Genomic DNA, 14,716 nt, shown 5'->3' on the forward strand with positions numbered 1-14,716 from the left:
CTTATTTGCACTTAAGATTCAGGACAGTTTTAAATAATTATCAGCACAACAGTAGTTACACTGAAAGAATCTGTAGTAATTCCATGTTATTCGGTCACCATCTTTTTACTGTTGCATCATTAATACGAGGGTTGAATGAAAAGAAATGCCTCCACCTTCGTTAATTGCGTTTGGATGGGAATATTTTAATAAATCAAATGCAGAAATAATCCTTAGAACGTGATCGCTATTACCAATATTCACTTTTCCACATAATCACCAGCCAATTGGATACACTTCTGCCAATGATGAACAAATTTTCTGAAGCCGTCACGGAAGAAGTCAACACTCAGTTTCCGCAACCACAGTCTCGCAGTTCTCTCAACGTCTTCATCAGAAGCATAATAATGTCCCCGCAGATCATCTTTTATTATCGGGAACAGATGGAAGTCAGAAAGTGCTAAATCTGGACTGTATGGAGAATGCCTTGGGGTGGTGAGTTTCAGTCTCTGAATTTCTGCTGTGGTGGCACGTGAAGTATGTGGTTTGGCTTTGTCATGCCGCAGGAAAATATTTCCCTTTCTTTTCGGGCCCTTGTTAGCCATCATTTAAGAGTTTGCAGTGTTGTGATGTAACACTCTGAAATTGTTGTTGTTCCACAATCAAGGAAATCAACATTGATAACACAATCTGCGTCCCAGGATACTGTGGCCATGATTTTTCCAGCTGAGGGCTGCGTCTTGAATTTCTTTTTCTGGTGCGAGTCTGTGTGTCTATATTCCACAGACTGACGTTTCGTCTCCAGGTTGTAATCGTGTACCCACATTTCGTCTGCTGTGACAATTGGATGGAGAAAGATATCACCTTCATTCTCTAACATCTGTGCGCTTTTATTTCACGAGTCAGCATCCGGGATACCCATCGTGCAAAGATCTTCCGATTGCCAAGCAAAGCAAAAATGTTACCCAAACGTTCTTGTGAAAAGCCAAATGTGCTTGAAATTTCTCTCTGAGTGATACGACGATCATCCTGAATCAATCTGTCAACATTTTGCTTGTAAAACTCTGGTTGCTGCCACAGGATGTCCAACTCTGTTTGTCACGCAGGTCAGATGTTCCCACCTCAATATTTTTAAACTTTTTCGCCCAATGACGCACAGTACTCGCATCATCACAATCACCTTCTGCTGTCAAGAATTCAGTGACTGTACGTTTCTTAAATCGCATTGACCGAGTATATGCAGGGTTCCATACTTTACACTGTTAACAACACAACTGTTCAATGCTAAGGCTTCCCGCCAACTGGAACTGTAGAGAGGAGGCTACGGAACAATTCTGCCAACTGCCAAGAGTTACAAAGTTGGAGGCATTACTTTTCAGTAAACCCTCGTATTTATGCAATTTAACCAGTTTTTTCTGTACAGATGGCTCTACAAAAAATAATAATATCCATAATGCAAACGGGAATACACAAATATAATTATTTGTTCACCAAGCTGCTAACTGGGTATGGTTTTCATTTGAGTCTGAAAGGTATAGTATCGTTTCCAAAACCAGAAAAAGCTGGAGCACACTTTAAACTACAGTTAAATCTCTAGAATTTTTTAATATTCATTCTTCAGAATACAGGTAGACAACAAGACTGAAATGGCACACGTGGTAAACGAAAGGAAAGTTAGTCCAATGTCATCAAGCAGTCTCCTGCACCCTATTTTCACATGCTGTTCCACAACAGCACTTCTTGTTAGAAAAATAACAAGTGTGTTTTTATGCAACATTTTAATATAATGAAGGATAGCTGATCCATGCTGTGACAAACTACAATAGTAAAACACCTGTATGAAGTCCTCAAATTCCCTACATGAGTACACTTATTATTTAACTTGAAATAAATTATTAACAAAATACTAACAACAATAAAATTGAGGTTAACAGTTGCAGCTTCATGTGTAGTGGTCTATGAAGTTGGCTGCCCTTTCTTACAGTGAGAATGTTAAGAATTCAGATAAACTGGAATAGAAGAGGAACCCAAGCACAAGTATAATCATAGTATTACTCAATGTCTTTTACTGGTATAGAGGCAGTTTGTCCTCCTACCCCTCACCCTCTCACTACCTCACTGCTAACCTATCTCTTTTTGTCAGCAACAAATGATGCTCGAGTACTGCAACCCTGATTTCTCATTTTGATTCAGTTTTTTTGTCTCTACAAGCTTCTTAAGAGTTTTTGCCTTCATGGAACAATTATTCATGTTTCCCATTTATTCAACTGTAATTTGACAGAACTTCATATTCAGCACCTACTTACATATTTTTACTAAAATGGTACCACACCCAAGCACTTCATTGTTCACCCGGAAATGCTTCTTGTTCAGTTGAGCATATTTCATGGAAGTTTCTGGGACCTGTTTACTGCAACTGTTATGATTGTACTAAAAACTAATACAGATCTTTACATAATATATGAACAAAACATGTACAGATTTATTTCATTTTACAATGAACTTTTTACATAATTAATTTCATACAGTCAATAATATACAGGGCATACATACTCTTATAATGGCTTAGTTCTTCCACACAATAAATACACTGTACAAAATGGAAGCTACTATTTATTAATGGTATAAAAAGTATTAATGTTATAAAATACACTATGCTCAAACCACTTCGTATACCCCATGTGTTCTTTTTACGAACACAGCCCGAGAAAAATATTCATTTGGTATGCCCACTCCCACATTTCTAATTCATGGCCCTAGTAAATGCACTGTGGAAACTGATTCCAAATTAGCATTGGCCCCAGGAACTTGGCATACCTGTCCCACTTACAGTCACACATATACAAAAAGATATACCATCACCTACAATGAATACTTACATTTATTGAAATGCACAATTATACTAGAATTATTTCTATACCCTTATCCTATTTGTCATGAATTAAAAATTAGCTTTACACAACAATGAAAAATTACTACATTCAGCCCACAATACTCATTTAGAACTGCTCTGGTTAAACCATAAAACATTACTGTGAGAAATCTTACCAAGGTAATTACATCTGAATCAGAAATAAAAACGTAAGCCATAAAATATGATTTTAACACAAAAATGCAAAGGTTGCCAATAAATCATAATAAAATTTTATACTCCATGAAACCACATTTATGTATATTTTTACAATTGGACAATTTATGAGTCTATAATCTGAAATTTTCATGAGAAAAGGTCCTATATTCACAGGAGCAAAGTTTTTCAATAACTAACATGGCTCTACAGTTGAAACTACTGCACATTGAGTAAGCTGCAAAATATATACTACTATAGCTAAGATCTATCAAAATTGGAAATACTGCCATTTGTAAATACTAGTTAATGATTTAATGGTCTGATGAATACATTTCCTCACTGTGATTCCCACAAAAAGCTACACATCAATATTTACTACAAAGCAAAACAATTTATAACAAAAATGCTTAAATATTTCTAATAGGAGCTGAACTGACTACACAAAGAAAGTAACAGTTCTAAATGCAGGGAGTTCTAAAGACTTGGGTTAAAATTGCAGAAGTACAACTTGGTGAGCCATTAAATATTTTGTGACTCACTTAAAAAAAAGTGTTTAAACAATTCAGAACTACCACAAGTGATGTCTTCGTTCATGGTAATTGTCACATGAATGCATCCAAAAAAAAAAAAAAAATCACATGTCTCTCCCAGAGAAACATGAAATGAAGCAGTAAGTTTCTTTCTCCTCCTCCATTTTCCTTGAAACCCTATCATATGAAGTGTCCTCAGTCACTGAAAATCATGACAACACGAGAGAGATTCAGCTGTCAAAAGATAATTCTTTTTATACATATTTATAAAGTCAAATAAATACGAGACTTCCATAGCAGTCAATTCTAGCTGGCTGAAACTTCCTGCTTTTGTGGGGCAATTGGCTCTGCCAGTGTTCCCTCAATGCATTTCCACAAGCCATACGTCTTGCCAACGGTTGTCTGCCACAAACGTAAAGTTCCATCCTCTGAACCAGAAGCATACAGCTCACCATCAGGGGAGAACCTCACACAGTGAACTGGTCCAAAGTGACCTTTGAAGGATTCTAAATGAAAAACATAGTTGTTAAAATACAATATCACTGCTTTAAAACACACAAATATTTAAACACAGAAAAACGGTCCAATCATTAAACGGGGAGCATACTCGAACCACTAAATAACCATAATCTTCTATATGAAATGCTATACAAAACATAAATAAAAGAGGAAAATGAACTTGTGAAGTAACAGCAAGTTTTCAGAAGTACTACACACACTTGTAAACAGTAATAAATGTTGCTTACACTTGTGTGAGATGTGTGAAAGTAATTACAGATGATTGTAACTGTAAGCATTTTTTTATTAGTATTTTACATGACTAGTACATCCGATGATTACAAATTATCTGGGAGGTCATGCAGAACAAATCGAAGGTCGCAACACAACGCAACTTTGGAACAAGCAAAGACTACAATTATTTTGTAATACTGGAGAAAAGTTAAAGAACAGTATAAAAATATGAACTCAGCAAGGTTCTAAAACGGCTTTTATCAGGTAAAGATTAAACAATATACAGATGTAGCATTTTCGCCTGATAGTCCCTGCAAAGGTACAGCATTTAAACACACACAATTTGAGGTCCAGGCAATGCACAAACAATGACAGCAGCAGATGTTTATCATCAAGACTGCGAAATTCGTAGGAATGAGGCAATGAGTGGAACAATACTTTCTATGTGGATTAAGTTGTTCACAAATACAGATATGTGATCGTGAAAAGTGCCTGTGGAATTTAGTGTAAGTGCCTTACGCGGCAACTAGGGATAGCTCTGTGCTTACTTTCTCACTGAGATCATAAATTAAAAGACACAGTTAGCTGGCTGGAATGCTCCCAGAGGAACACTGATATCAAAGGAAAGGGAACCTGACACTGTCAGCTCCCACTTTTTTTTACTCTGCTGCACAAAGCACTGTCTGCCAATTCTCAAGCAGGAAACTTTTCTGACACTAAAATTTCATCTGAACAACATAATTCTGGACCTAATTAAAATTGACAACAGATTTTTGACACAGAGATACTATTGAGATCTTTACCACATGTAAATTTCAGTATTTTATGCAATTTTTATAGGAGATAGAGACAAAGTGATTTTCTACCAACATGGGGAGTGGAGTACCATGGCATCTGTCTGCAGAAATTGTAATAGCAATGTTGCAACTTCGTACATTAACGTCACATGCTAACTAATTTAAATAAAACTAGAAAGTTGGGCACAAAACTAGTAATAGAAAGCAAGACAAAATTTTATAAATTTTTAATTATTATTTTCTATTCTTTTTCTTTAACAAATTTATATTGATGTCTAAAATACATACAAATACATGCTACAAAAGTGTCCCCATGTGCAACTGCGAAATACCATGGTAGAAAACAAAGGGAAGTTAAAAAAGTGTAAGTATCTGGTTTAGGAATTTTTGAAAAGTCTTTCATCAAGAGAAAAGAAATGGGTAAAAAAAATTGTATAATGTGTGCAGATTATGGGAAGACATGGAGAGGAACTGAACCAACCCATGTGAGGTAATGTTCAGGAAGAGTAAAAAGTAACAGTGGACTACCCTTTCAAATCTTGACTGTCACACCAACACTGTTTCTAACTTCTTCCTTGCTCTTTATGTGTCTCTGTGAAATCTTTTATTAGAACAGGGGATATACTTATAGGATACTACACTAATGCATTGAAGCCTCAAACTTTGCACTCTACTGTACAGCAGCGGGCAGAATTTGTTGGACAGCAGAAGTTCGAATATGTAAAACAAATTACTGAGAATATTGGGTGTACTAAGCATACAGGGTTCAATATTTTGACACAAGATACAATAAAATTTATGAAATTGTTATAACAAGAGAAAAATTGTGACTTGAAATGAGTAGAAAGTACTACAACTACGATTTTCTCCCAATTGAGTCACTACTCAATGTAATCCATTTCAAACACAACTTAATGACATGAAAGGTGAATACAGATCGTGAAGCCAATAAGTAGATGATTGTTTTTGAGTGCCAGTAATAGTATATGCAGATTCTGCGCTAACACATCAACGCCTCTGGCATGTGCTTCCATCTCTTGAGATTTGGGTACTTCTCGAGTGACATACTGTTCGTGTCTTTTGTCAGAGATGGTCAAGGGCTTGGAAGAATAGCTGAACATAACAGATAGTACCTTGAAAAGAGACAAAAGTAAAACAAAGGTAATGAAATGTAATCAAATTACTTCAAGCAATGCTGAGGGAATCAGATCAGGAAATGAAATACTAAATGAAGAAGATGAGTTCTATTTGGGTGACAAAATAACTGATGATGGCTGAAATAAAGAGGATCTAAAATGCAGACTCTCACGAGCAAGAAAAGAATTTCTGTAAAAAGAGTAATTTCTGAACATCTAATATAAATTTAAGTGTGAGGAAATCTGTTACGAAGATATTTGTCTGGAGTGTAGGGAAGTGAAGTGTGGTCAATAAGTAGTATGGCACAACTTTGATAAAAGATGGGATCACTTGATAGGACTCAATCTGAGGCATAAAGGAATAGTCAGCTTGGTGCAGAGGGAAGTGTGGCGGGTAAAAATTGCAGAGACAGTCCTAGCCATGAATACAGTGAGCAGTTGATGATGACAATAACTTCATTTCAGGCATCATACGTAAGACAAAGTGAGAAGTAAAGATGGATTAAAGGAGAGAAATTAAAAGTTAAATGAATACTGCATGCAATGAGAAAATGAGACAAGGAAGAGCAATTAAAAGAGAGAGAAAGGGAGGGAGACAAAATGAAGAGAAGAAAGTAATCTGAATGAGAATATGTTCTCAAATGTTTTTTCTATGGTACTAGCTCATTCTTTTTGACGTTTTCATCACCACTGTCTCCCCTGGCTCTCCATTGAGATAGGCCTGTTCCCTCTAATTACCTACCACCCGCTCTCCAACCTTTCTCAACCAATTCCTCTTTCCTCCCTAAGGAAAGAACATACAAGTTCTACAAGTTACGATCAATAGTATATGGAATTTCACTGCCTAAAGATAAATATTGGTGAGCCACTTTTGTCTCCTTGTAATAATAAAGAGATATTAAAAACAACAACAAACATGAAAAAAATTATGTTTTTTCTTTACACAACCAATACTGATACTTACCAATTTCAGTTCCTGTAGTGTAATCAAATTTATACATTTTCAAGTCTTCTCCACCACAAACAAATATAGTTTTATCAGGATGCAACGATGCAGAATTTACTTGTGTAGGGACGGTGAATTCTCTTATCTTCTCCAAGCTGAAAATGTTTTACAATTAAGGTTTATTTGTGCAGCTGTAAAAAAAAAACCACACACACACACACACACACACACACTTCAGGAGAGAAAGGGATGTGAAGGTACGAGGGAGGGGGAGAAGGAGGGGGGGGGGAGAGAGAGAGAGAGAGAGAGAGAGAGAGAGAGATAAATATGTTATGACTAGAGGCCTATTCAGCTGTTATTTCCAATGCTTTGAAGTATAAAAATATGTGATTTTTTCCTGCAATACAAAATTTGTGTAAAGCTAATCTGAGAGAACAACCTCCATCCCACTACACCCCCACCCCACACTCCCCCTCAACCCAACCACAATCTCAATTTTGTGACTCACTATTTTCAGTCCATTTCTAGGTCCTGAACATCGAATATAATACATGATTGTGCCTATAAAACTGTGTACTTAAACTAGAAAAAAAAGTAGTATCTAAAAAGCTAGGCAATTCCCAGTGCTGTAGTATTTGCCATACGTAAGCTATAGGCCAGTGGTTACCCTTCTTCACTCTATCGTTTCCACACTGGAACTCCTGTGATTATAATATTTGTCCTGTTAGTGTTCTCTTACTAGCCATAAGAGGTGGTTCTCCAATTTAGTTTTCTCTTGTTACTATATTTACCTCTAGACACCTCTTCTGGACATCTCCATACACAATCTTCAGCCTAACACTTCCAGCCTTTCAAAATTTTATCAGTTTTTAACTGGAAAGACACGCACTTACAACAACTCAATTTTCAATTTGTTCTTATCAATGTTATGTTGTCTTCGGAAAAGTGAGAATATTGCGTCAATTATTTCATAACCCAAACTAATATCCAAAAAGTTTATGTCTTCTTGGCCTCGAGTTCATTGCTTGCAGATCAAAGAAATGGAGAATTGGAAGTGCCCAATATTCACTTCACACACAGACATTTAGAATAATTCCACAAGTTTCAATTTCACCATGCCCCTCTCACAAGTGGACCTTCCGGTCTCGGAAATTCAGTTGAGGATGAGACTTTGCAGGTTGGTAGTATACCTCAAGAGCGTCCACTCACGTAAGTTTTAAAGCGCACTAGCTAGAAAAATCCAAGGAAAACGACTCTAAAGTTTCAAGCATAACATACACGCAGCTCATATACAGTCGGAAGTAGCATTCTAGCATACATGTGAAGTATGCTCAGTCAGTAGTGTGCTAGAAAGTCATATGGCCAATCCGGGTTCTATTCTACCTGCAAGCTCGATTTAATTTTGTTTTCTTAATTGCTTTAAAAATTATAACAATGTTGAAATAAAGTTAATGACCTAAAGTATCATCAGTTAAGTCATAAATAATTTTCTTTATGAGATGGCTGTCACAGGTTACTTAAAATGTGAATTACACTCGTCAACATTTTCTTTTTAAAAATTGAGTAATTTCAAATGCATTTTCAATGGAGGTAAATTAAGGAATTAATTACTATCATTACAAAATTATTACAAAATTAGGCAATATTAGAAGTTGTGGAAAGGTTATAAATATTCATTGTAAATTCAAGGACCCAGTGTCTTCGTGGAAGAGCAGAGTATAGCTGTGCCCTATTGTATATACGAACATGCAGACGGTCAGGAAGTGTCAAGCCCCGCACCAAACTAATCGAGCAATGGGCCTTACCTGCCATAGTGCCAGTGCATTCCTGACTTTTGCAGAAGGTTTTTATTGTCCCATCGACATCAAGGTTATTAGAGACAAAGCACAAGCTCTGCTTAGGGAAAGATGGGGAAGGAAATCTGCCCCACCCTTTCCAAGCGACTGTGCCGGCATCTACCTGCAGCGATTTAGGGAAATCGTGGAAACCTGTATCAGGATGGCCAGATGCGGATTTGAACCGTCATCCTCCAAAATGCGAGTCTGGTGTGCTAATCACTGCACCACCTCGCTCGGTGACTTTCACAGAGATTGGAGGATTCTGTACTGTGAAATATTACTGGAATTTTTACAATATTGCGAAGTGTCAAAGGTGATGTTAAAAGATGCGACCGTTTATTATGAAAGCTTGCTTGCTGCAAATAATGTGACTGCATCGGAATCTGTGAATGTGAACCTTTGGGAATGTATGAAGACCACAGCTCATTGGATAAATATGAACCAGAAGAAAATAAGGCAAGAGAAGTAGATTGTCTTTCTTTGAATTACAAAATTAACATTGCTCACATCACAAAGGCTCACCCCATGTGGGTAAAAAAAAAAAAAAAAAGATGAAGGGATGTAGTTTGTAAGGGAGGAGGAATATTTGCCCCAATAGGAAGAAGCAATATAAAAAAAAAGGAGGCAATCAATTTGGCAAGTACGCACCAATCAGTTTCTGGACGTATGATCGTTTTGTTGAAGCCTGAGAGTACCGTATTTACTCGAATCTAAGCCGCACTTTTTTTCCGGTTTTTGTAATCCAAAAAACCGCCTGCGGCTTAGAATTGAGTGCAAAGCAAGCGGGAGTTCTGAAAAATGTTGGTGGGTGCCGCCACAACTAACTTCTGCCGTCGAATATATGTAGCGCCACACAGGCATGCTTTGTAGGCACAAAGATAAATACTGGCACCAAAATCTCTGCGTCAGTAAATAAATTTTAAAAAAAGTGGAAGACGAGCCTTTTTCCTCCGCCCAGAGTTTCGACCACTGCATTTTTGTACATTATCCAAAGAAGTAAATACAAATTCTGTATTGTTGATCTTCGAATGTAGCAGCATTTCAATGTACTACGAAAATCTGACTGGCAAGACTGTTTGGGATGTTTGTCAATATGGCCAACTCTACGTTCTGAATTTTTTACTACCTGTGAGAAGAGATGGTTGCTATTAGGAGCTTTTATGAATTGTGAATCACATGTAGTATTCTCTTCGCCATAAGATTAATACGAATATAAACATTTTGCCATGTATTGTTTCGTGTTTGCTACTATCTCATTTAAATCCTGTCTGCCCAATAAACTACAAAACTAGAGTGAGACAACAGCAAACGCGCAAGAATATACATATCATGTCATGTTTATATTCGTATTATTCTTATGCCTGATAGTGATACAGTCAGAAATGAAGCATGGCAACTGACTAGATTTTTAAATCTAAGATGACTAATTTCTGTGCAGAATGTAATGAACTAAAGAGGCGCCTGCAAAGATTTTGGAACGGAGAAAAATTTTCGCAAAAATTTCGTTCAGAACATCATCTATCATACGCAGTCTGTTATTTGGTTCTTGTTGATCATTATCAAAGAAAGCAGTAGTGTAAGTAACAACGAATGTTTCACTAATGAGACGACTCCTCTCTATTTTTTATTTGTAAGCGGCGGTAGCACGCACAAAAGCAAGCCACGCCGCGAGCGGCGCCAGGCCGTAAACACGCACTATCAGAATGCGACAAACCAAACAATGCATGACACAGTGCAGTAATGCATTTTCAGCTTGGAGTGACGTAAACACCTATAACAAAGAGAACGGCACTTATCAGATCAAAGAAAAATAAGCAATCAATTCAAACCAGACGAAGCACGTGAAAAAGGAAGGATATCCGTATAAATACGGACGGAGCTCGTGACGCGTAGCAATGGCTACCTGGTAAACCGTAACTGCTAAGCTTACGACTCAAACCAAACTACTACAGCTGTATCGTCATTCATTCGACCTAAATTGTGTCTCATATTACAACTAGACGAACTTTGTTTCGATTTGGAGGTGCGACCTAAAACTTTTCTCTCCCCTTGAATTTCGAGTCTCAAATTTCAGGTGCGGCTTAGATTCGAGTAAATACGGTATTATCGACAAGTGAATATGTGGTATTTACAACAGTTGGCTTTAGCAGCAGCACAGCAGTTTACAGATTTTGAATTTAAAGCTTCCAATTCTGAATTTAAAGCTGGGTTCATAGATTCAAAAATAAGCACGGAATTTGTCAGCAAAAAGTGACAAGGTTTGTTTCAAGAAAAGAAACAGCTTCGATCAAAGAAACCTTGGCTGCTGCAGACACTTTTTGAACCCAGATGTTAAAATTAGTTTTGAATTTCAACTGAGATTTTGTTATCAACACTGACCAGACAGGTATTTATTGCAGGGTTTTCAAAAATTAATTTTGTTCTCTATTTTTACGATTCTTTGACAAAATTCTTCAATTTCAGTTGTTTTTTCTTTTCAGGATGCCAGTATCAGTCAGTGTACAACAGGACTCTGGCTGTCAGAGGAAGCAAAACTATTTTCATCAAAAGACACAACGCAACGTGAGGCACCACATATACTGTTCAATATGCTGTCTGGAAACATCCTATTGTGTGTGTGTGTGTGTGTGTGTGTGTGCTGGGCTTACAATAAGCAACCTATAACTTTCGTTCCCGAGTAAAATAAACAGCAACATTATAAAAACGTTGTAATAACGTCTTCCAAATCTAGGAAGCTAACGACAGAACTGCATACTGACTTTCTCAAATGGAGTTTGAAGTCTTATGTGGATCAAGAACAGTTTCTGTTAATTATTGACTCCTGTGTGGACAAGCAAAGCCTGAATTATATGACAAAATCTTTCAGGATGATGAGAAATCACCAACATGTAAACTTGAAGTGATTCCTCTGAAATATACCCCACTTGTTCACCCATGGGAAGTCTATTTTTATAGACAAGTAAAAAAATCTGGTAAAGCATATACAAAAAAATTATGCCCATATTATTGAAAATAATATCACCGCCAATTTTTAAGGAAATGATCCGATAAACCTGATATACTTCCAGACATTCTGATGACTGAGAAGTTTCCAGGAATGTCAATGAAGTATGTTTTACAACAGATCTTTTAAAAACCTTGTTCCTATAAACATCTTCCTTCATAAATTGTGCAAGATGCCAAAATGTTTATGTTTTCAATGTTTTTATGACAATCATCACTGTGGTGCATGCACATAAAATACAAAATTGACAAATGACCGTGATACTGTAGAAAATTCAATATACCAAATTCCACCCAGAATTTAGTGTCAGTGGTAACTGATTTATCTCCACTAAAAATGCATTTGAAATTATTTAGCTTTTTAAAAAGAAAAAATTTACAGTGTAATTCACATTTTAAGTAGCTGCAGCAGCCATTTCATAAACAAAAATTATTTATGATTTAACTGATAATATGTCAGGTCATTAATGTTATTTTACAGTTGTTACAATTTTTAAATTAATTTAAAAAACCTAAATTGAGCCTTACCAGCAGTAAGGTAGGATCGAACCCAGACCAGCCACATGACAGTCTTGCACACTACTGAACTTATCTGCTGCCTTGCTACTTATGACCCATATATGACATACGTAGGAGCTATGTTTAAAACTTTAGAGCCTTTTTTTCTGGAATTTTTCTGGATAATGTGCTTTAAGACTTCGATGAGTGGACACCCTTGAGGTATACTACTAACCTGTGAAGTCTAATCCAGAACTGAATTTCCAAGATCGAAAGGTCCCCTTGTCAGTTTATATTTATTACATTTGTACACATTTCCGAACTTTTTAAATGGCTTTATATATTCCTGGCAACATTACATAAGTGTATTAATTCTTGGAACCTAATGCAACATTTCTGTTTTGTTAGTACACTATCCAAGGGATGAAAAGAAAATCTTCAAACACTGTTCTTCATTGGTTATGTTGCTGGCATTCAATATCCTTACTTGAGTGCATTTTCTACCTGGCCTACATTCCTATTCTATTTTCTTCATACTGTGGTTAATTTGGTGACTCTCTCCTACATTGCACTACTGTTAAAAATAAACTTTTCCTTTTTTACACAACGTTTTATGGTAGTATTTAATTTTTTTTTTTCAACTCTGTGTATTCAAACATAGTGTAATAGATAATTTTGGGCTACTGGTAGCAATTTCTGGAAAAACAGTACTAAAGACCCAACAGCAAGAATATTACAAGGAAATGTACAATTTGCCAATAAAATATATTTAGTGTTTAACACTACTATGAACAGCTGGGATACAAATCACACCTTTTCCTCTGCACGTAACATTCAATGAACCTCGGAAAGAAAAAAAAAATTGCTCTCCAATGACATCATGAATCATAGTTCTGTAGTCAGAGTGTACAAAAATCTTCAACAGCACAGTCTGAGATGTTTGCAATGACAGGGAAAAGCATTATGAGAAAAGTTTACTGTGTTTACTTCTTTAATGTTCTTTTAGAACACTATCGTCAAAATTACTCATATCATGAAATTAAAAAAAGTATTTAACAAAATTCTGTTAGAAATAAAACTCACCTGTTTGCATCCCAAAAGCTTACTATATTCCCATGGGTCACAGTAATCGTTGTACCATCTCGTGACACCTCCAAACTACTGGGAATGGCTGAGAATTCAAGTTTCTGTACTTCCTACAAACATAGATAAAACATGATTGAAATATTGGAACTACATAACAATTTATCTAACGGAACACCTTAAAAAAGCTGAAGTACACAAAAAATAGTACACACTTTCCACACACTCTTTTGAAGCATATTTCACTACAAGAAGTTATATGATCACTGTAGTGTACACAGACTCATGGTATTAAATAACTGCTATCAATGACCAGCTCATGACTGGATACTGCCAAATCCCACAAGTGCTGTAACATGTGTAACAGCAAAGCATTTCATCCTATACAAGTTATAATGCTTTCTGAAAGTTTATTTAAGTAACACAATAACTAGATTCTAAACCAAAAAATAGTAGTTATGCACCTACTTACAGAAATCATATTAATTCTAAAATGAAAACTGTCAACATATGTATAGTTATCAACAATTAATGTCTTCAAACAAAGTTTTATTAACTACTGTTAAGATCATTTATAGGGGTTGACGAGTTGAAGTGTTTCAAGACGTCATACTAAATCCTGGCCTTGTCCAGGTGTACACAACACCTTGGGAAGACATCTCTCGTAAAACAAATTAAACTTCATGCTCATTATAGTTTTGTAATAATTTTTAAACATGCACTTCAACTTAATGTCCTCCTTATGATATACACTTGCATGTTGCACGAAGGAAGAAGCATTTCATAAATGGTTTGATTTGGCCCACCTCACATATGTAAGCAATATTAGCATTAAATATATTTATGCTCAAACTAGCATGGAAGCTCTTCATTCACCCAGGTCTCATACTAGGACTTTAGTGAATACGGCAATAATGCTGCCACATGATCTCCTTATTTTGCAGATGGATGTCTACAGGTACTTCACAATTGGTGTTCCCACTTCTCATCAAAAATCAGTTTTCACTTTTTCTTAAAAATTTTCTGCTTCTTGTGCAGAGTACTACTCCTGGTGTGGATTTTATGCTTCATGCCTACCTGAATGAAAGAGTATGTCCAATTTTC

The 14,716-nt window shown here is 36.2% G+C and overlaps 1 protein-coding gene across 1 annotated transcript in view; it reads right to left on the reverse strand.

Moving 5' to 3' along the window:
* Positions 1-1,564: 1,564 nt before the first annotated feature.
* The window catches only part of LOC126236249 (serine-threonine kinase receptor-associated protein), a 77,589-nt gene continuing 64,437 nt past the window's right edge, over positions 1,565-14,716 (reverse strand). The window contains exons 5-7 of the mRNA XM_049945399.1: positions 13,613-13,725; positions 7,209-7,345; positions 1,565-4,085 (exon numbers count right to left, since the gene is read on the reverse strand). Coding sequence (XP_049801356.1) covers positions 3,886-4,085; positions 7,209-7,345; positions 13,613-13,725 — 450 coding nt within the window. The 3' untranslated portion in view covers positions 1,565-3,885. The remainder of the gene's footprint in view (positions 4,086-7,208; positions 7,346-13,612; positions 13,726-14,716) is intronic.

This window comes from Schistocerca nitens, chromosome 2, assembly GCF_023898315.1.
Source record: "Schistocerca nitens isolate TAMUIC-IGC-003100 chromosome 2, iqSchNite1.1, whole genome shotgun sequence".
Lineage (NCBI taxonomy): Eukaryota > Metazoa > Arthropoda > Insecta > Orthoptera > Acrididae > Schistocerca > Schistocerca nitens.